Consider the following 22,602-nt stretch of genomic DNA (forward strand, 5'->3'; position numbering starts at 1 on the left):
GGTAAAGTGAGTGAAAACCTTTTTTTTTTTCCATTTGTTGTGGAAACTCGAATCAGAAAATTCAGGAGGACTATCTGTTGTGCCTCTACCACAGAACTCCTATGTATCAACATAATCACTCCAATCAAAATGTTCCTAATTTTCTAATGTCAAATATTTGCACGTGTGGTTCCAGGTAGCTGAAGCATTGAGTACTTCCAAGCTGCAGCTGAGGTTCTCTGTATGTGTATATACATACACACACACACACACACACGTATAAACATATATACTCAGTAACGGTGTTGGTACTGATATCCAAGCTGGCTCATTTTAAATTAATTCTGATAAACCTACAGTTCTGTACTGTATATGTACATTTATATACATATAATGCATGCATAAGTGTCTACACACATGCAAATACATATGTGTGTGTGAGCTGCAGGTTTTTCAGAATTAACTTAAGACAAGCTAGTTTGGACACCAATACCATTCCTGCGGCAAGCACAACCTTCCCTGTGAGATATAAACCAGCTTCGTGATGGCAGGGACACTGCAGCTTGCCAGGTAGCTGGTGAGAAATGTTTGTGCCTGAACGTTTTTTCAGCCTTCAAAAGTGCTGGTTACTCTGCAAATGCTGAAGCCTTCCTCTATCAATTGGGCCTTACGCCTTACTGAGTAGGAAGAATACGACCTTATCAGAAAGCTGATTAAACGCGTTAACGTTTAGGACTCCTACGTTGCAGTAAGATCCCCCTAAAATGACCATGGAGAAATAATTTTGTTCAGTGCACTTAAAGTGAAACAAACAGTAGTTTAGAAAATGCATCGTAACCACTGGTTTATTATACAGAGAACTCTGCAAGTACTAAATTTACTATAAAAGCATACAACAACCAGAGAAGCAGAACGAAAAAACCCCCAAAACCCCCCAGTGTGAACAAGGTTAAGAAGCATTTGTGCAAATGGATGTATTCCTGGCTTGGAGCCAGCTGGGGAGAAAAAGAAATTGCTATACATAGATTCCCAGAAGGTGTAACAGAAGCTGCAGCAGACTCTTGGAGGCTGAAGTGTGTCAAGAATGAGATTAGCGATTAGCCGTTTCAGACAACTTAAGCGGAGTCTGCTCACAGGTAGTAGACTCCACAAAACTCTAAACATGGAAGCAATCATCGGTGTTTTTCTGCTACTTGTGACAGCAAAGTATAAACATGCTTAATTTACTAAAAGGGAGAAGGACACTTCAGCACCCATTTAAAGGTCCTGGCAACTTGACAGCAGCAGGCTTTAATTTCCGTAGATGTAGAAGTATCTTTTCACTGTCATTAAAACTCCCACCTCTGAAAGTACATTACCAGGGTAACTGATTTTGATCAAATACGATTGTACAAGCTTTATACATGGCATATTCAAATCGCTTTCGTTTTTTTTTAATCCAAAATGAAGTATACTTTGCCAATAAAATACTATTTCATTTTTTGTCACAGGCACACAACAACGTCATGTTCTTTATTCAGACAGTACACATCTATCCATTTGTTCCCACGTAAAGAAATACAGCAACAGGTTTTTGGTCAATCTGCCTATAGCAACAGCTGCTGCTCTAAGACAGTTACTTTACATTTTCTGCGACTCCCTCTGTAACTGAGTTGGGCCTGCTCAGCAGAACAAACACAACTGTACACAACAATGACGTACTTCTGAGGTAGTAATATCTTAACTGCTCTTAAAGCATTAATTTTTTGAACATTTCACGTATGTATTACAAATAAAAGGGAAAGTTGGGTACAAACAAAAGAGAATATACACCACCTAGGATCAGTGTAAGACAAGATCATCGCGGAGGTAGAGCTGTAAACCTGTGAAGCTTACAGCAGGAAAAACTTGCCGTGCCCCCAAAAGCTCAGGCTTATTTCCCCTTAATAATGGTTAACGGTTTTAACTGAAAGACGTAATCAGTTACACAGGTTAACAACAACAAGGCAAAACTCTCCTTTAACTCCATGCATTGAGCGGATATAACTGGTGCGGTGGAACTCTCATTTTCCCCCATATTCAGGATATCTTTAACGTTAATTTTCATACACGCCTTATTTTACATAATTGCTTTATCAACACTTTTTCTATTTATACACGATTGTTATGTTTATAGCTTACAAGTTGTCTGTCAAAAACCCTTCAATTCAAGAGTGTAGAGTGGATTTATCTGTGGTGTTGATATAAAGGGAATTTTACCACGGGAAGTTTTGTTTTTTACCATGGAGCAAAAGGTAAAAAAAGCCACCCAACAGCTGGGAAGATGGGCTTAGATTTATCTGGGGGGCAGATGGATGTTGTCCTTCCCATGAACCCACACCTTTGCTCTCTTGCTGGAGAATGTGCTAGCTCTTCCAGTATATTGCACTTCTGCACTGAGAATGAAGAACATGTTAGCACTGTTGCAAGAGACTGAGAAAGGGGATTAAACAAGAGAGCTAAAGCCTCCTCACACTGAAATACAGCAAATCTAAAAAATTCTGGAAGGCATTGGTGCTACACTGGAATTAAGGTTTAATTTTAGACTCAAAATATGGCATATTATATGTATCCTTCCCCAAATCATAGCATTTGCCCTGCGAGTATGAAGCTGTTTTTTTTTAAATTTATAGGTAGCAATTTATAATTAGGGATGAATTAAAGAAGTGTGACACTGGGAACCACATTTCTCAAAGCAGCAGTTTTAGTTAATTGAATTGTTACCTTTCTTGCTTCTTCTTGAGCTAAGGGATACAGTGGTTTACAATAAAATTAGTCTGTAAATAAATGCCTTCAATCAGTGGTTATTTTGAGAAGAGGAGAGCTTACCTTCTGCAGAAGAGAAAATTACTCTTTCCCCTTTTGAGATAATTGCATTTTCAGGCCTCTCTGAGTTCTGGAAAGTGATGACTATTTGGAGACGTCAGCTCTTTGTGAGGTGTAAAATTACAAAGTACAAGGAGAAACCATCAAGAATCTTAAAGGAATTCAAAGTGGACTCTTTTGTAATCTATTCTTACAAACCTTCACACAGTACTTAGAAAATCTTGAATACAGAGTTGAAAAGTCAGTAAGAGGCTATCGTAAAGGTTGTCTGAAAGCCCTCCCTGCACACCTCTCTCTGGACTTACTTCTTCGAAGGTTAACCTGAAATTCATTGCTTGAATTTACAGTAATAAGTTTTGGAATAATTCCCTCATTGTTTTAATTTACTTTAAATCACCGCCAGATATCTCTGACTCCTATTTTAACACGATTTGTCAGGAAATACACCAAAAATTAATAACACAGTAATAGGTTACACAGTATTTGAGTCCAAACTGTAAGTGCCCACTCATTCACATTCTAATTTATAATTTTCAGTGCGGTCCTTTTCATGGGAGTCATATGAGCCAATGACTAATTCCCACTATCAACAAATGTCTACTGCAAATTAGCAGTAAGAAAAAAAAGGAAAAAATGCATTGTGCCGTGTGCTCATTCAGTCTACAGATGGAGTTTTCAATATGCAGCACCAAATGTTCTGTGGTATTATCTTATACAAGTCTTAGGAATGGCAAGCTTTGTAACAGCATGCCTCCAGTCTTCCTAGAAACAGAAAGAACAGTTTACACTAAGGCTTACAGACAAAAAACATGAGCGTATTTTTATAATTTAAAAAGCTGTTACAATGGGTAATGACCTCCTAAGCATATAAAGAAAATGGAACAGATAGTCACACTAATCCCACGAATGCTACTGACCACAGGTACAGTAAATAGGGTGGGCTTGGTGAGCCAATGGGAAGCCTGCTGTAGCACTCATAATTTGAAACCCTTGTAATTAAAGATGAAGGGAAGGGGGGAACAGTCTATTAGCATCTTAATCCTTCACCTGTATGCAAACTGACTTTTTAACCATACATTTCCTAGTGCTGAGATTGGAATGGCTTTAAAGGTCTACATAGAAAGGCTCTTCATTCCTTGGAAAGAGTACAACCTAATGTAAAGAATGACAAATATACATAAAAATGCAGAGTACTTGTTTTAATAATAAAATACTATTCTTAAAGCAGATCTTTAGCCATCTGATCTGATCGCCACCCATCTTCTTGAGGAGAATATTCTTCTCAAGAGCTACAACCTGCCTTTCAGGTTACCTGCCTATTTCGTTAGTGTAAGCTCCTCAGCCTCAGCAATTTGGGCTGCTAGCAATCATTTCCATAATGTTTGCAAGAGTTAGACATGTCATAGTTTATTTGTGCAAAAGATATGCTTGAGCACTGGACTAGATGTCAGAAATCTGGATTTTGTTCTTGCTTCTGTAGGTGACCTAGATGGGTAACTTGCAAGGCTACCACTCTATTCCTCAGTTTCTTCATCTGTAAAATGGGGATAACGATATTCACTAGCTTTTAAAAACCATTTTAAGATATACATGGTTAATTATTAAGCAGAGTGGATTCTCCCTGTGACTAACACACAGCTGCTAATACACTGACTTATCCACTTTCATATAAGCATCTTTAAACATTCGCTATTCTTACTGCGACATAGCAAAACACTCATTTTGTCAAACAGCAATTGTAAAGAAGCTTTTATCCAGCACAAGTGTAATTAGAATAGTAGAGAAGTGATGAGATTGTCATCAGCTTTGAGCTCGAGGGACTATCTGGTATTTTAAATTCAAGTAACTGAAGTAGCAAAAATAGTTTCCGATTCAAGTCTGCCCTCCACTGGCTTTAATGAAACACTGCCAACAAATTTTGGATCAATGGTGTCTTTCTGTAATGAAGTGGTGGAACTAAATTAATAGAAGCTGACACAATTTATTAATTGAGACCTTTAGTCACCATTTCTTTTTTAATTTTTTAATAGTAGTTAAAATAATTTGTAAATTTCTTTTTATAAAGTCCCATCTAGGCTCCCTGGCAGATTCCTGTTCTTCACGTTTTCAAAAGCCCACCAGCGTATCATTCATTTCAGTTGCTGGAACTAATACACAACATGGGAAGTAACATTCTGCACATGGTTTTAAAGACATTTAATAGACAAACTACAGAAAAATATTTTGCTATGATACAATTAACAATTCTAATATATAGTGCTATATGTACCAGTCAAGTACTACTGCCCTAAAAGAGATTAGTATCAGTCTAGTCTAGTACTCTGTCACTAGAAGCAGTCTTTCTCCCTAAAACATGAAAGGAAAGAACAACTTTTATTACTGTGTTTATTTTAGAGAGAACTTTCCATCACAAATCCCACACGCAATTAACTCATCTCTTAACTCAGGAGGACTCATTTTCCTTTCTATATTTAAAGTAGAAAGGTAATGGGGGCGGGGGGGAAGCTATCTTAGTTATACTTACATAGATTCATCTTACTTACTCACATAGATTCATCTAGCATGATTTCAACCCCAAGGTGACATTTGTGTCTGGAATGCAAAATCTGTACCATTATGCACTGGAGGATGTGATCAAGCTGGAAAGCCTCTGGTTCATTTATCTTGTCATCTTCATGCTTCGTTACACTTAACAGCATCTAATTTCTTGTGACTGCTACCTAAACCTAAAATAAAGGAGTAAAATGTGGTTTCTTCAGATGCGTACTTAATATACACTTGGAAAAAAGGGAAAGAATAAAAGTATTACAGAAATGTCATTTTACTTGGACCTTTCAAATGCTTGAAAATTAGGGTCAGATTCATAGCTTGTGCCAAGTGTGCCTAACAGACTTTACAAAGCAGAACATAAGGAACTTTCAGAAGTTTCTTGAACATCCTCTGCATCTGCTAAAATTCTTGCTGAAATGGCTATCATTCAAAATAAAACCTTTCGGAGTCCATGTAACATTTTACAGGAAGAGGTGAAAGGCACACAACTAATCTGTCCTTACTGTTTTGTGTTGGGTTTTTTTTTTTCCCCTTTAGGTAGGAAGCTATGCAAAAATCTACAGAAATCTCATTAATCACTCCACCATCTACTGTTACAAATCACCCTCTTAAACCGGAGTCCAAAAAAATGGTATCTAAAATGACTGCCATTCTGCACTTCTAGGAGATTACTGTTTGAGCTTTTTAATAATCCTAACTGAAAAGCTGCAGCATTGCCACACTGAAACACTGATAGTTATTTTCCTGTAAGGTCATTGTGTTCAATGTGTTAGTGGAAAGAGTCTAAGATGAATTTACAGATACATGACTTAGGCTGTCAATATATAGAGAGGATACACTTGCGTGTCTACTTCACAATATTTTAAAATTAATAAAATCTAAAAATGTTTGTCTGGGCTACGTATGGCATATGATTATGCTAAAATAGACGAAGTCGGGACAGAAATTATGTATGAAAGGCAAAAGGGACAGCATTTTAAAAGATTTTTATTTTAATAGAAGAGTAAAAACTTCATTAACCATGAGTTGCGCTTCCTTTAATCCTGATAGCACTACACAAGACTTGCAAAGGAAGAAGAGAGTTTTCCTTGATCACCTTCTGGTATCTATGAAAGGCCCTAATTACTCCTTATTATAATACTAAATTACTGACTCTAATCTTCCACGTGCTGAGGATCTCAAAGAATTTTCCATGAAATCTGAACTACTGAAATGAGAAAAGTAAGACTGACATAAATGCTGATACTTTCGGCAATACTGGTTCGACTTCAAGTTCTGAAAGGCAGTTCTTTCTGGAGTGTCCCCTTCAGTAGGAAGCTCATGCAACACATTCTGATGGAGCTTGGCAAGAGGAGGTGTGAACTGCTCCTCGCCTTGTTGGTCACGGGTAAGCCATGCTGAACCAGGAATATGACAAAAGGTTTGTCCTTAAGTTTCTGAAGTGAATTCACCCAAAGTGAACAATCAAGATAAATTAATACCTACATTCAGTTTATCGAACTAATTTCTTTGACATTTAGATATACTGAGAAAGATTCGGTTTATACATATACATGACACATTTACTTTGTTGACTGGGTAATCTTATTCACGATCTGGAAATCTATGTATTTTTACCTTTCCTGTTACGCTCTGAACTCTGTAATTTGCATTACATATTGTTAAAAACTATTATAATGACAACACTAAAACCTAGACTATCTTTGAAGTAAGAATAAAAGCTATGCCTTAAATTCTATTTAAATTAAAGCTATGCTAAATTCAAATTTAATTTATACTTTAAAAAAAACAACTTAATTTTAACAAACACCCTTCCTGTTTTGGAGGCGCCAAAGGAAAAGGATACTTGGGGATATATAAATAGTAACTGAAACTATGTACTTTTTTTTAACAGTGACTTAAGATAAAAACCAGAACAAACTCACACTCTAGCAGAAAACCCACACAGACCTATTCCACATCCAGCTGGCATATTTCAACTCAGGGGTCCTTCTCTTTGCTTTACTACTTGTTTTCTCTTTGCTTATAACCAGGAGATAATTAGTAGCTTGTTGTTGTTGTTGTTGTATACATTTATCTTGTAAAATCTGAAAGAGTGCATCCAAAACCACTATTGTAAATCAGTGAAGCAAATGCTGTGCATCAGTTGCTTATGATTTTCAAATATTTCATTGTCAGAAAAAGTTGTTTCAGCAGCACGTTTAATTTTTGTAGATGGATGCTAAGGAATGACCATTACAACAAATGTTCACTGAAGAGAGGAAGCAGAATGTGACTTTTAATTACAATTCTTATTTTTCAAATGCTCCAATTCCACGTTCTGTATCAAAGAGAAATATTTCATTTTCATGTGCAATGCTGCCAACTGATTGCAAAGACTTACATTCTCAGTTTCATGATTGCCTCACCTTAATACAATGTACTAAGGTCAGAACTGGTATAAAACCAGGTATACTGAGGCAAAGACTGTTTTGGAAATCAGAATATATTCACTGTTTTCCTCATCTTGTTTCAATCATAGTAAAAATTTGCCTAAAACAAGCATCTTTTAAGTCCTTTAAAATCTTTACAGATGTGTGCTGTTATAACAACATATTCTTCAGCAACAAAAATCTAGTTGAGATCTGTTGACAAATGAAAGGTTTACATTCAAATATCTTTAGAGGAAAATCCTCCTAGAGCTACTGAAACCTTCACTGCTCAGATGCTTTTAAAAAAAAAGCTTAATTTAAAAACAAAGAACAAGTAAATATGGGTATTAGTTTTGGCCTCAGAAAATCCTTTAATCCATCAGATTTTTGCGTATCACTGAAAGTATGCAAGGAATCAGATTATTGTTTTCATCCTCGGCCAAGTACTGCAATCATAAAAACATGCATTTAAGAACTGTTGTGTTTTTAGAGGAACTACCTATGGTAAAAGGTAGTAGTGTCTTTAAATGTAACACTTCATTTTCATTATTAAATGAAGATGGGGAGAATGGGAAAGTAAAATTTCAAACAACAGTAAAGTTGTGCAGCAGGTAGTATTCCATTTTCAAGCACAACAGCAGTTCTTCTCAAAGGTCTCTGAAAGCATTTGATGAGGTTCTGTTGAATGCTGTCTCACCTCAGACTGCTGTTTCTCCTTCACTGGCCTCAGGAGCTGTAATGAAAAATAACGAAATTATTACTGTGTTTGCACTCAACTCCATATTACCACTCAGTTTTGTTTTATTTTTAAATAAATAAATTGTATAGTTATTGTGTTGAATATAGAAAATTACAACACTTTGCTTGTTCCTACCACTCTGACCATTCTACTAATTTTCTAGATAGGCATCTGACAATAACACTTTTCTTGGAAATATCCCATATCAGACAGTGACCAGAGTATAGCCAACGAGTATCACACAGAAATTCATATGAAAGAGATTCTAGTCTGGACAGAAATTTTTTATATGCATTACTGCTCTGTATTCCCAGTATGTTTTGAAAAGATGCTAAATGCAAAAACTCAAACATATTCACCCCCAAGTAATCTAGCTCTTAACAGTCAAGAAAGAGACATTTTAGAATTCTGACATTTCCCAAATGACATAATCGGACAGTCTTAGTCTTCTTTATTTGGACTGTAGTGCTTTCCATTTCTGTTTGTCTCTTTGTGAAATGACAAGGAACGTTTCCCAGACCAGCAGTACTGCAGAGTAGCTGGGATGTATTAGACTAAATGAATGGAAATACTAAAATGGAATGAAAGAAAAGGACCATCATTACTACGGCACAGTAAAAATAGAAAGTTTAATCATAATAATAAAGTGAAATAGAATATCTAGTCATAATATACTACCTTTTTTACTGACATTGTAAAGATTCAGCCTGTAATGGAAATCTCTCTTGCTTATGTTCCTGTATTATTTATACTGATTTACAGTATAAATTTCAAGTATGAAATATCCACCGTAGTACCTTTGAAATGTAAGTTCCTCCTAAACAGAGTCAAACTCAAACTTTGTTCCCAAGCAGATGAATTTAATGCAGTTTCTTGACAGTAAATTGAAGGGGAAATCTCAAAAGTGAGAGCAGTAAGTACGTAACGGAGGTCTGCAGGGTTTTCCTATGTAGAGTTTACAGTGATTTTTCACAAACTTTAATACATCACTTCACTTTGTCTCCTTCTTCAGCCTTCTGAGTTGCACGCACTGTTGCATGGCTTTACTTTGTGGTGTGTTGAGATAAAGCTTTAGAGGTCTGGAGCTCTTCAACCTGAAATGTACTCTTTGCACCAAAAAACAAAGACAAGCTAAAGCCATCAGACCGAGTGATATTATTTCCTTGAACCAGAGGCTGACGCTTAAGTGATTCAGTCATGTCTGTAAGAATCTCAATTCTCTCCTTTACCCATAAAAATGGAAACATCTGGCTGGTTTACAATGAGTGTTAGTGGTATTTATTTGCTATGAAAACACAGCACTTGTGGAATTACTGCTAATCAAGTTAATAAAGCAGTAAGGACTCACATTCTTCTTGTCCCAGTTAAAACCTCTGCAATTTTATTTCTGATTTTATTGTTGTTGCTGATCACATGAACTATGAGGCAAAAGAAATTCAGAGAGGTTTTTTGTAACAAAAAACTTTCCACACATACAGTATTACTAATTTTCTTTTGTCACTCCAGCAATTGGGGCTCCTGCTTTTCTTATTTAATGGATATACCATTCCAAGTGTTTTTGTCTTCATTATCAGCCATAAGAAGAAAAAAAAAAAAAGTAAACCCAATATCCTTCGTGGAAGTGTTACCACAATAAATTATAAACCTGAACTAGTACCCACAGCACGCCCACGACATCCTACTTCTGCCTTCTCCAGGCAAAGCCGCCTCCATCAATTTCTTACAGTACCCATTCCTTTGGGTATTACTTCTTCTCCCTTCAAAACAGCTCATGGTGTCATGCCCAATCACAGGCATCTTTGGTTTCGGGGGCCAATTTTCAATATTTCAATTATTTGAATAGTGCTGTCCCACCAGCTTGAACTTGCAGGGAAGATGACTGATGCTCTCTTTTACCCTTTGGCTGAATCATTAGCTCACCAAAGGACTGCTGAGCTCTTAGACCCTCTAACAACCTAGGTGCAACAGGAGCCAAATAAAGGCACGGAAAACTCCTGGAGTCAGTATAAACCTTTACTGTTGGCATGCTCTGGTTTTTTTGTGTTGTTTGGGGTTTTGGTTTTTTGTGTGTTTGTGTTGTTGGGGGGGTGTTGGGTTTTGGTTGTTTTTTTTTTTTACTGCAGATATGATACTTTGGACAGTATGAGGCTATGGATGTGTGTTATGATGGAAGATGTGCTGTTCTCCAGCCACTTTTCTTAGTTTACAGATAGCCTTTCCCAGCTTCAGTCTGTAACACTATCTAAATTTAGACCATTAGCCATACAGAATCGACTTTGTTTTATTTGCATATAAAACACATGCACTTGTGCTCTTCTAGGCCCCAGCACCGACTTTGTTTGCAAGAGAACTGTGGCACAGAAATACTAACTTTCTTGCTATTCATTTCCTGGCTTCTATGGTTAAATACAGGAAATAACCTACAAGCTTTTAGTCAAACATTAGCATTAGCAGACATGCGAAATGAGAGTTATCAAGGAAAGTTTCTGTGCTCTGAAAATTATTCCTTGACTTGTTGTGTGAAGAAGAGAAGCAGCTGGTACACGTGGTGCATTTTCGTGAATAACCTTTCTCAAGAACATCCAAAATAAGAGTATACGGTATCATAAGTGACATTGTTAAACCAATTTATACTCAAAGGAGACAGAGCTGTTTAACCATTTTGATCAGTTGTTTAGTACATTTAACCTTCTGAATCCCACTTACACTAAAATTACAAGAAGTTTAAGGAAAATACCTTTTGAATTTAGTTCCAATACAGTGGGTCACATTTTATTGTAATATTTTGTAAGAGATTATTAACAAGCTGTGTGCTGCAATGAACAGTTGGTTTTGACGTTTAGAAAGAACAAGCTGTAACAGTAACTACATTGTGGAAACAGATGTGATTTGGTCTCATCTACAGAGGAAAATCAATTTAATACAAACTGCTGAAAAACAGGTTCTAGCAGTGACCGCTTCTCTTCCTTTGCAGTGGTCAGAAAAGAAGGTTCATTGGTTTGAGTGTTTTCTCTTTTGAGTATGACAAGCCATTACTGACAAATGAATGTGCCTCTTGCACTACACTCGTTCAGAAGAATAGTAAATTTGTTATTTGGAATGTTTGTACAATTCTACTCCTGAGTACTAGTTTGAAAAGTTTGACAACAGTGATATACCAGAAAAATTGAAAGGTAATGCAAACCTATGGATAGAAAGACTTGTCACCTCAATTTCAAGTTAGAATTCCTAGCTCGAATAGAAGACTATACCTAAAATAATTTAACAAGTTATATAGTACTCAATTTCAGGAGCAGAAATAACAGCAATCCACTGATGTACAAGTACCAGGCCAGATATGACAAAGTAGGAATATGTGACCACATCGGTAAGTACAAACTCACCTTCAATACCAACCAGAAAAAAGCAAAAGACAAACAGCACTTCAGAGGCAGCTCTGTCTTTTATGGATGAATTATTTGTACTACTAGTTGCCTAAGACTGCCACAGAAAAGTCTTCATTAGTATGTTCCATAAATTCTGGATCTGCTACTTAAAGTGTTCCATTAATCTGGATTGCATTTTGAAGCAACATCTTGGTTGCTAAACAATGAACTGGAAAAAGCCATACCTGCAAGATGATACTGGGAACGCTTCATTTTTTAAAGAGAAATTAAGATATCTAGTTAGTATTTTTCTACCTATCCCAGCAGCTTACCTGCTGCAGAAAGAGTGGGATAAGCTGAAATTGTCTGAAAACTTCATCAAGCAAAACTAACTCTTACAAGGTCACTTGACACAACATATACTTCCATTATTATGTGACATTATTTGGAGCACATTTTGTTGCCCCTCATGGCTGAGAATGTATAAATAACATATGACATATGAGCACGTCATATGCCATGAAGGCATATTCTTTTGGGGAAGGTGTAGGCTCACAGTCCAAGCTTCATACTGATGTTCATCTGCTGATGAACTACAGCACTGGTGCCTAACCTTTCTTTAGGGATAAGCTATTCAGTTTATAAAGAAGCCACTCACGAACTCTAAGCCTCAGCTTTACTTGTTAGCTATCATTAAATGTGTGTCAGTCACATGACTAGAAATGCTGATGTATCCCATCAACACGTTTAATGCATACGAAAGCACAGTGCATATGGACTGGTTTACATGAGGACAGGCTGTTTGTACATTCTGTAACATGACAGCACATTTGTGCCACCACATCACCAAAATACTCTTTTATCCCCCACATTTTGATTATTGGTAGACTGTGGCAAAAGCAAGGAGCAAGCTATAAGCTCATATTTTGATCATCTCTGACTGGCAGAGCACGCATCCACACATTGGAAGAGGAAATGAGATATTTTTATAAGTGATATTTATTATAGCCCTGGATTCTTTCTTGCATCTAAAAGCGCTGACCTTTTGTTATTCTTAATGCGACAAAATGGCTACAGAACTTCAAGTAATTGCCTTAGGCAAACCAATACATAACATGCAGAACTTGTTCTGTGCAACAACTGTGTCTGGTCAGTAAATCATGATTATGAACAAAACTGAGTAGATTTCTGTACTGTCACAAGGAGTGATTGCTTTTTTCAGAGTTTCCATACGCAACTAAATTCCCTCCAAACTATGACAGGAGTTTGATATAGTTAGCAGACATGATATAGACTGCCAATGTTAAATAATACTGCAGCCACAGCCGTTGTACTAGGAACCTGAAGACCTGGATCTGGCATTGCAGCAAAAGGCAGCAGACTACCTGAGAAAGAATGAACACGTAGTACAGACATGACATAACTGGCTGAGTCAATGGCACAGATACCATGCAGCAAGATGTCTCACAAGTAGTGGCGTCGAACAGACAATACCTTGGTGGTTAGGGCACCGCAAGGGGTTCTTGCAGAGACCACTCATTTATTAGTTAGAAAAGAAAGTGCCTCAGTACTTATCCGGGCTCTCATTTTGTAAGGACAACAAGCCCTAAGCGCTGCATTGGCATTTTTTAGATATGAGGTCTAAAACCAGAACGCCTCTCCCCATATTTCTAGTCAAGCTTTCACTCCCAGAACTCCGCGTTTCCACAGACTGAGCACATCGCACAGTCTGGTATCAGATGGGGCAATTCCAATTTCACCCAGAAACATTTTTCTTGTCACTCCATCTCTACCTTTCACTTACCAAAAGGCAATTCCTAGCCTCCAGAGGCGGCGTGCAAAGCGTGCGCATACCTTCAGAGCTCCGGGAAAAAACAAATAAATAAATACAGGACGTAGAGGCAGATGAAGAAGGCCCACAGCTTTGTAGCCCACTCACCCTCCGACAAACACCCCGATCCTCGCGGGCTGCCCTTGGTCCGTCACCCGTGACTTGCCAGGCCGACACGACGCCGCGGGACAAGCCCTTCCGGGCTGCGGGCCGGAGCGCCAGGGAGCCGCCGCGCTGCGCAGGCCCGGTGGGCGGCGACGAGCGGAAGGAGCCCCTCGGCCGCCATTTCCTCGTCCTTCTCAGGAAGGGACCGCCTGCCGCCGCCGCCGCCGCGGGGGCGTCTCCTCCCCGCAACCCGGCGGCGGCGCCATGGGGCCCCGCCCACCGCCGCTGGCGCAGCGTTACGAGGGCGGCTGGGCTCCTCCTTCTCTCTCCCCCGCCGCCGGAATGCCGAAGCTTAGCAAGGAGGCCAAGCAGCGGCTACAGCAGCTCTTCAAGGGCGGCCAGTTCGCCATCCGCTGGGGCTTCATCCCCGTCGTGCTCTACCTAGGTCAGTGGCGGACGGGGGACCGGCCGCACGGCGCTCCGACGGCCCGGGCGCGCGGGGCGGGGGCAGCACCGGGCGGCCGCTGGGGAGGCTGAGGCCGGGGGCGCGCGCCGCCCTCCCTCCCGTCCCGGCCGTTGTGGCCTGCCTGGCGGGGGGGGGGGGGGGTTAGGGGGGGGAGAAGGAAAGGCACGTGCGTGACCCAGGCTCTGCAGCCCTCACCGCGCATGCGCGGCCGGGGAAGGTGGGGGAGTGCTGGGGGCCCGGCGGAGGCCTGGAGCCCTCTGGGCCCGGTGTGGCGGCCTGTGGGACCCGCGGGGTAGGGGTGGGGGCTTGCCCTTGACAGAACTGCCAGATAGTTTTTGTGGTTTGTTTTTTTTTTTTTCCTTTAAAAAGGTTTTTCTGCCCCTTTCCCTTTCCTGGAGGCTCTTCCCGCGCTGGGAGCGCGCGTTGAGCCTGCGAGCCCAGTCAGGGGAGACCCGCGGGCGCCAGCGGTCCGCGGCGGGTCCGGCCCCTCTGGGAGCGGGCCGAGCATGCACCGGAGCAGCTTAACAGCAGACGAAGCTGCGATTTAATCATGCATCGGTGACTGACTGCTTTAGTAGGCTAGCCTGTGTGTTTCTTGCAGTAGGGAATCGGTGTGTGAGGAGAAGGCTGTCTGCGGCCCGGAGCTCTGCTTCGTGGCACCGAGGGGGTTGCCAGCCTCTGGCTGAGCTTGAATTACCAGCTAGGTACAGGTTACAGTCTCTCCCAAAATGGCGTGGCTCCTGTTTCCGAACTGCTGTGGAGCATTCAGGGGATGCCTTGATGTCATGCCTGTTGCTCAGGATGTATTTTGCTTGCTCCTATCATGGGGCTGGCTGGGCATCACTACCACATGGTAGCTCTCCCGCTGAGTTTGGGCTGTATGCCATCAGCTGTCCTTGTTAAAGGCCCTGACCTACTTAAGATAGACACATGTACAATAGGCCTGACACTTTTATTCCCTTCTTTTATGACAAGGGGTCCCAGGAAGGCTGATCCCTGCGGTTCATCTGGCTTACTTTCTGCCCCAACTCTATTGGGCCTTTTGGGAAAAGCATCTAAAACAGGCAGGCATCTCTGCCTGACTGCAAACGTGAAGGAGGGTTGGGAGCTTGATGTGTTTGCAGTCAAAGCTGATAGGTTGTTTTAATTAATTGAGGGGAATGCAGTGTCCAATTTGAAGGGCTTTGATTGTTCACATAATAGATAACAATTGGAAAAAAGTTGGTCTCTTCAACAGTTACATATATGCTTTAATAACTGCAAGTGAAAGAGGTCACTTCAAACACTATGGAGAAAAACTAATTGGCAGTATTAGGTTTAAAGTTTAATTACACTTCCATTTTTAGTTTATCAATTATTTTAAATTGATAATTTTGGGGTGGGAATTTCAGCAGTGTTTTGTGACCTAATTTTGCTCTTGCTGAAGTTTTGTTTTGATTTTATGACAGTATCTCTGAATATGGGAAGGATGCTCTTTGTTCTGAGGGATACCAGAGGAAATTAGATAAGTTACTTCAAGTCATATAAAGCCATTTTACTGTGTTTACGGTTGCACTAATATCAGGGTGCCTAGTATATTTCGGTTAGGAGCAGTGAGAAACTAAGCTGTAGCAGTTTAACTTCATACCTCCAGAAAATAAGTGTGCTGCTCCACATCTACACTGCCTTCTTACAAATTTGTCTGCTGTAATGGAAGGACATTAAGTGTAAGCAGATGGGCGGGGGATGTGCAGGTGCCACCTTTGCTTGCCATAGACATTTGGAGGTGGCATGCACTCCAAGTCTGTAGAATTGGAAGAACCTCTTTTGTACTGGGATTACATCCGAGTCTGGGAGGGAAGGTGTGATGCAGTGGAAGGGCAAGAGGCTACACAGTCCTTGGTGCCACTGATTCGAAGTAAATTTTTGTATTGACCCCTGTGTGTATGGAATGCATACTAAACTAAACACAGGCAAGGAAACTTTCAGAAATTTTGAGCTTTTAACTTTCTCTGAAAGGCTTTCTAGGTCACTATGGGATGCTGAGGGGATGTATGAGGGAGCCTGCTATGGGAATGTGCAATTACAGGTCATTGGTCAGTTTGAGGGTTTTTTTGTTGTATTTTTTTAAACTTGCTTTGAAGTGGCTGCCCCTGTTTTAAGTAGGTAAATTAGACCCGTGCAGTTTTGTTAAACCTGGCTTACTTATTTAAAAGTACTGGGTGGGGGGGAAAGCCAGAAACATTCACACACACACAGTGTGTGTAATACAACTTCATGAACTTTAAAGCAATTTTGCTGGATGGTATGACAACCAAAGAAAGTGGGTCAGGGTGTTTAATAGTCTCAAATCACACAAGGTTATCTTCAAAGAGCTAACCCAGTGCCCATGAAGTTAATGTAAGTTTTTCCATTAACCTTCATGGCCTACGTTTCAGGCAAGCGGACATTAATTATTTTCTGTAAATGAGGGAAATAATATATTTTTCACGTAACATCTCTTTCTAGATAGCAAGCGTAGGAGAGAGTGTGTTGAACAGTGCATGAATTGCATGATTCTGCTTTAAGACTTTGAATTTACAGTTCAGTGGGCAAAGATATTTCATACACTGAACCTTCAGTTGCTTCTCTAGCAAACATTTGCTTTAATGAATTGGTATTTGAGTCATTAGCTGGGGATGAACTCTTTGTAATTAACTTTCTTTTCATTTTCCTGGGTGTTAGTAGATTGGCAAACATCTTGTTTCTTTGCAAGCTTTAGTACTAGGTAGCTTTTCAAAAAGTGCCAATAAAAATAGAATATTTTTAGGTTTAATTGATTTAGCATTTAGAATTCTGTCATCCTAAATTGAGTGAACTGTTACTGAAATACTACTTTTAAGTTCTGCATCTGATGGCATTGCAGAACATTTGCCTGTTAGGACTCAAGGTGCTTGCTTATACCAGTTATAGGTGTCGCTGTTGGTACCGCCTTACTAGGTTGCTTTCTGACCAACATTTAAAATCTGCGTGTTTGTGTGCGTATAGGTATGTATGTCTTGATCTTCGGGGTAGACAACTCCCATCTCACATAGCTAGTTATCCGACTTAAAATTCAGGGACAAAGATGCAGGTAAGAATTTTAAAAAAATTCTATAGAACGGTACACTTGTATTTATTTTCTCTGCTTTCTAACCCTGATAAGAATGTGCAATTTTTATTCAGGTTAGTACACAACTTCATGAATCACAGTTCTCTGCTCAGTAGGTTTTCTTTTTTACTGCAATTTAATGGGCTGGAATAATTTGATAGTGATCTATCTATGTAGGAGTCTGCACATACATATTTATATATATGTATGTAATGTATGTTTCACTTCAGGTTTTAAGAGAGGTGCAGATCCTGGAATGCCTGAGCCAACTATCTGGAGGTACGTATCGGTTCCAAATGTACATGCAAACCCAATGCAGATGGTTGCTGTTTTGGGTGTTATCTCTGGACAGCAACAGTTGTGAAGGTTGCTTTCATCCATTGTTTTTAATTGTTTAGGGTGACAGCATAGCTGGTCGTGGTTCTTGTTTCTTTAGAAATCCAAACGAGAAGACAGCAAAACATATGTTCTTGGGAGGGTCTTTTTCTTAATCTTGCATGGCTTTTAATATATGGGACTTCCTGTACCTTTTGAGTGGAAGCTGCCCTTCTAATCTGTTGTAGAGCTAGTTTATGCAAGTTTCTGCACTGAGAAATAACTTCTCAGCTTTCTAGCACAAATTTAAAACAAAACCCAGTCTCCTTCTGCCTTTGCAAATATGGTAGTAACACTGCATAAAAGCTGCATGAAATAAAGGGTTATATGACTTCAATATTAGTCATTGTCACGAAGCAAAGTGCATTTGCTCGTGTCGCCTCTTTCTTGTGGGACTTTTTGTTAGTGCTGCAACGTCATGGCATTAGTAATACTTGAATTCTTGTGGTATTTGAGTTTTACTGGAGGGCTTCCATGGGTCAAACTAATTAAATTAAAGTTTTGAAGAAAGTGCGACTCTCTTATTTTTCTTGAAATAACTTTGGTTACTGTGCAGAACCAGGTATTCTTAAGACAAATAATTGATGGACTGTATTGTTTGCAAAGGCATGTATTAACTCTTCCAGCTTCACACAGTGAAATGTATAGAAATCCCATTTTTAGGATTCAAGGATTCAAGGGAGCTACTTTTAACAGTAGAAAATGTGGAAAAAAAAGTGTCAAGATCATGTTACAATTTCAGTAAAATCTTCTGTTGTCTTAAGAACTAACTTGCTGGAGTTGTTTGTTTGCTGACAGTGTTTCTATGTTTAGCTTCACTAGCAGTTTGAGACTTTTTTTCTTGGTCCATTGAGTGCGTCTCTGCACAGCATAAAGACAGACACCAGAAAACTGAGTATTTCATACCAGAGTGTATGTACATAAATACTAGAAGCATGTGTTTGGTCTGACGCGAAGCTTACAGATGCTCACTTTTCTGGCCACATGTTCATGCTCTGTAGGCTTAAATTTTATTTTAAAGGTGGCATTATTTCAGTATTCTGAGGGCTAGCATTTATTCTGTACGTTTACAGGGCTGTTCCTCCAGACTTTTGTTATACAAATATCTGTTTAAAAACAAGTACATGCTGCAAATCTGACTTTCGTTTCCTCCCCACTCCCCTTTCAGTCTACTTTGGGGATGAAGGATGTGGCGGTCCTGTTCTAGAACCAGCCGATGGACAGAGAAAGTGTCTGAAGATACGTACATTCCAGAGGATGAGGCGGACACTTACACCAGCTGGCTCAATCAGCTTGCTAATGACATAGGTTGTACATACAACAAAATGGAGTTTATATGGACCTAACTTATTTGCATTACAGTGTAATTAAATAAATACAATTTGAATGGATACGCTTTGTTTTTAAGTCTTTACATAAGTATAATGTAGTAATTTCTTTATTACAGAAAGGATAACCCATTGTGTGGTGGTGGTTTCCCCCCCTCCCCCCCAAAATATGGTAACATTCAACCCCCATATTTATCCCTGTTATGATCGTCTTTTGGGTAAAGACTCCTCTTTGTCTTCCCAGCAACCAGAAAACTGAGCTAATGTTTTAAATACTTCAATATTCTTCAAAGATTTCTTGCCCGAATGTTGGTAAGCCTCTGCAGCTGGTCACTATGCTGACCTGTTGGTTTTGTTTTTTTTTTTTTTTCCTTCCTCTTGGATTTATTCATCTTTGGATACATTAAGGATTGAGTTGTATACGATTTTTTCCTAGCATAGTCAGATAGTAAGATTTCTGCCAAATTTACCTTTAAACACTGTGTACATTTTCCGTAATTTGGGATGGGATGGGAGGACATGGCAAAAGTGCTGTGTGTGTGTATGCGTATATAGTGCTCTTATTGTAAGAGGAAGTTATTAATGTATAACTGAAGGAAGAAAACAAGTACACTAAACAAGGTATTTGCTTTATTTTTACTCCAGAGTCTTGCTCTTTGGAATATTGTGGGTTTGGCTTCAGTTGGTTTTCTCCCTTTTAACGCTGAAATTCAAGCACTGAAATGGCACCTGCTTGGTTTCTGTTGAACAGAAGCTGCATTGGGTAGATTACTCTCTCCCCTCTAGAACTGTACAGGCTAGTTTGTATCTATGCAGTGATTTTTTTAAAAAAAAAAAGTTTATTGGCTCCAAATTATCATTGCAACAAAAGTATTCTAGATTTCAGATTGGCTTTTTTTTTAACCCCGTAGATTTTCAACAGTTTTTACGTTAATGAAACGTTTAAGGTATAGGAGATTCCTCAGTTTCTCATCTGCTATGAAGATTCATGGTAGGATGTTGCTGTGTTTAAGGGCAGACGTGATTGGAAAGAAAATGAGAAATGAGCCAAGAGGAAAAAATTAAATTAAAAGACAAGAATTGGGAAGAAAAAAAAAAAGTGGGAAACATTTATGAGAGCTAATGCAAACCAGCATGTTCCTTAAAATTCCATTAATCACAGTAATTAAATCAAATGTCATGAAATAGTGGAATAGCTAATGACAATAGACTGCTGACAGGGGAAGAGTGCAAGGTCTGAACACAGAACGCTTTTCTTGTGACCCTATATCCTGTTGCTAGTGCAGCTTTTCTAGTGCCTTTTTTCTAATGGTAACTTGAGATTAATGTAAGCGCTCATATGTCTTAAATTATGAAAGGAGTTCAAATTCTGATCCTTTTTCTTGAATGATCCTAATTACAATAGTAATGAAATAATCTGTTGGTACTTAATAGTGGCTTTAATCATGATCAGGAACACTTTTCTTCTGTTGAATCTAGTGGAATGACCCGAGATATTAAATACTAAGAGATACAGTATTCAGTGTAAAGTAACTCAGATTTCTCAACTTCAGATTTTGCATTTCACAAGGGTATACAATACCCAAAATGCAGCAGCGGGTGGATGCACCCAAACACCTGCAGAAGTGGATTTCCTGTTGCGTGTTAGATGTTTGGGGACGTGGTTTGTGAGTCTTAACCGCCGCATGGTTGCTCTCGCTGCTTTCCAAGAATAATAGTATTTGGCAAGAGGTAGAGAAATAAGGAAGTGTTCTTGTCTCTTGCGTTAAAAGTTTTACATAAGCATGGATGTATCAAGCACAGGCCAGATTCTGTGACCTTACCATGCTGAAAATTTCCCTTAAAAGTAGTTGAGGTTTTTTGAGACTTGGAATTACTGGATAAATACTGCTTATGCAATTCTGGCTTTTAAAATTTCACTTTAAGCACACTGGATAGCAAATTTTTGGTAATTCACTGCTATTGTGGAAATAAGTGAAATTATTGTTCTCTTAAAAAAAAAAAAAGTATGGTTCAGGAAAGTCATTAGCATAGAACCTTTGGGTTTTCAAATTGAGGGGAAAAAAAAAAGTCTTTCATAGTACATTCAAGTCAAGTTAAAATAAATGCCAACATTTTTCATTTGTACAACCAGTGTTTCATTCAGTATAGCGCTCTCTGTAACTAAAAGGTGAGTGAAACTCCTTGAATAAACACTCCTTTTTTTTTTCCCCCCTGAAAAAAACCAGAATAAGCTTTGATCGTAAGTCTTGGTAATTGATTGTAAGGTAGCAAAAAACAGAATCGGAGAAATTTTTTTTTCAAGTTTAAAAATGAAGGAGTCTTTGGTAGCAATGTCTTGAAATTACTTTGCAGTTATTGTTATTTTCACAAAATTCAGATGTGCTTATAAGAGCAGATCAGTGTTCCATGAAGTTAGACATTAAACAGATTCCTATGAAGGATCTTAATTCCCTAAAATAACTTCAGCAAAGATGCTAGTTTTATCAAGACTTTTTTTTTTTTGGTGGTGCTAGGGAGAAGAGGGCAGGTCTCTGGAGTAAAGTGGAGGGACTCTCATGTTTGTCAAGGCTGTGGGCTAGGGACTTGAAGTTAGGTGTTACTTGTTCAGGTGTTTTAATCTCTAATTTTTGCTTTTCTATCTTTCTCCCAGTAAAACCTGAGAAAGTTTTATTTTACTGTCGGATGGGCGACACTTAAAAAAGAACAAACATGAGCTCCCCTGCTTGACTGTGTTGGTCTCTGTCAAGTGAATTGGTGGCTTCCGCAGGCAAGTATGGATTCTTTCTTGTAGTGGGGTTTGCGATGCAGTCCTGTGAGACCACGTATGAACTTAGTGTTGGAATAAAATCGATGAGTGTAGTTTACTGGAACTATAGCTGAGCTCAAGGCTACAGTCTGAGAGGTGTGAAATAAAATCATTGATGCCTTCCTGTGTGCTGTGAAGATTGTACTAACTTCAAGGTATACAGCTGATCTAACCTGGAGATAGGAATTGTTTGGCTGTGTGCCTTGTGCCTGCCAACTGGAGATGGACTGTGCTTGTGGTTGCCTTAGTGTCAGGGAGATACCCCAGGTGGGAGGCCGTCGCTGGAGCCTGTTGTACCTGGTGACAAACAATTGCACAAGGGGCTGAGGGGAATGTTTCCACCTGGACCAGTCTTAGGAAGATCAAAAGTCACCACGGGCAAGCTCCACTGCTGCTTGCCAAAAATGAAGGCATCTTGAGGATTTTAATGCAAGAAGAATGCCCCGTTCTCTGTCTCAAGTGACCTGCAGCCCCATGCCCATGGTCCTTTCACATCAGGAAGACAGCGTTTCTCCTTGTCAGAAGGTGCTGGTTGGCCTCTTGGCTTCCTCCTGTGAGAGTGACAATGGCAGCAATGGCTTTTGTTTGGTATCCAAGGAGGATGTCTGTGAACAAGGGATTGTCCTTAACCCAGGACTGAAGAAATGGGCTGTTTCTCCTCCTCCAGCCAGACTGCGTGTGGAATACTAGC

The 22,602-nt window shown here is 39.4% G+C and overlaps 1 protein-coding gene, 1 long non-coding RNA gene and 1 other non-coding gene across 5 annotated transcripts; 1 reads left to right on the forward strand and 2 right to left on the reverse strand.

Moving 5' to 3' along the window:
- Window positions 1-782: 782 nt before the first annotated feature.
- LOC143157005 (uncharacterized) lies at window positions 783-14,065 on the reverse strand. 3 transcript variants are annotated; one of them, XR_012994724.1, is made up of 5 exons: window positions 13,828-14,065; window positions 13,693-13,750; window positions 8,482-8,517; window positions 5,371-5,549; window positions 783-3,585 (listed from the first exon to the last, which is right to left on the reverse strand). It is a non-coding gene; the product is annotated as an uncharacterized LOC143157005 (long non-coding RNA). The 3 variants fall into 3 exon arrangements; XR_012994723.1 differs by having other exon boundaries at window positions 5,367-5,549; XR_012994722.1 differs by lacking the exon at window positions 783-3,585 and having other exon boundaries at window positions 4,820-5,549.
- Window positions 8,139-8,226, reverse strand: LOC143157564 (small nucleolar RNA SNORD93). The gene has a single exon (XR_012994829.1). It is a non-coding gene; the product is annotated as a small nucleolar RNA SNORD93 (small nucleolar RNA).
- Window positions 14,031-19,165, forward strand: TOMM7 (translocase of outer mitochondrial membrane 7). Its single transcript, XM_076331348.1, has 3 exons — window positions 14,031-14,269; window positions 17,630-17,678; window positions 18,943-19,165. The coding sequence occupies exons 1-3, from the start codon at window positions 14,089-14,091 to the stop codon at window positions 18,956-18,958; spliced, it is 246 nt and encodes an 81-aa protein (XP_076187463.1). The 5' UTR covers window positions 14,031-14,088; the 3' UTR covers window positions 18,959-19,165.
- The last annotated feature ends 3,437 nt before the right edge of the window (window positions 19,166-22,602 follow it).

Source organism: Aptenodytes patagonicus, chromosome 2 (genome assembly GCF_965638725.1).
Source record: "Aptenodytes patagonicus chromosome 2, bAptPat1.pri.cur, whole genome shotgun sequence".
Lineage (NCBI taxonomy): Eukaryota > Metazoa > Chordata > Aves > Sphenisciformes > Spheniscidae > Aptenodytes > Aptenodytes patagonicus.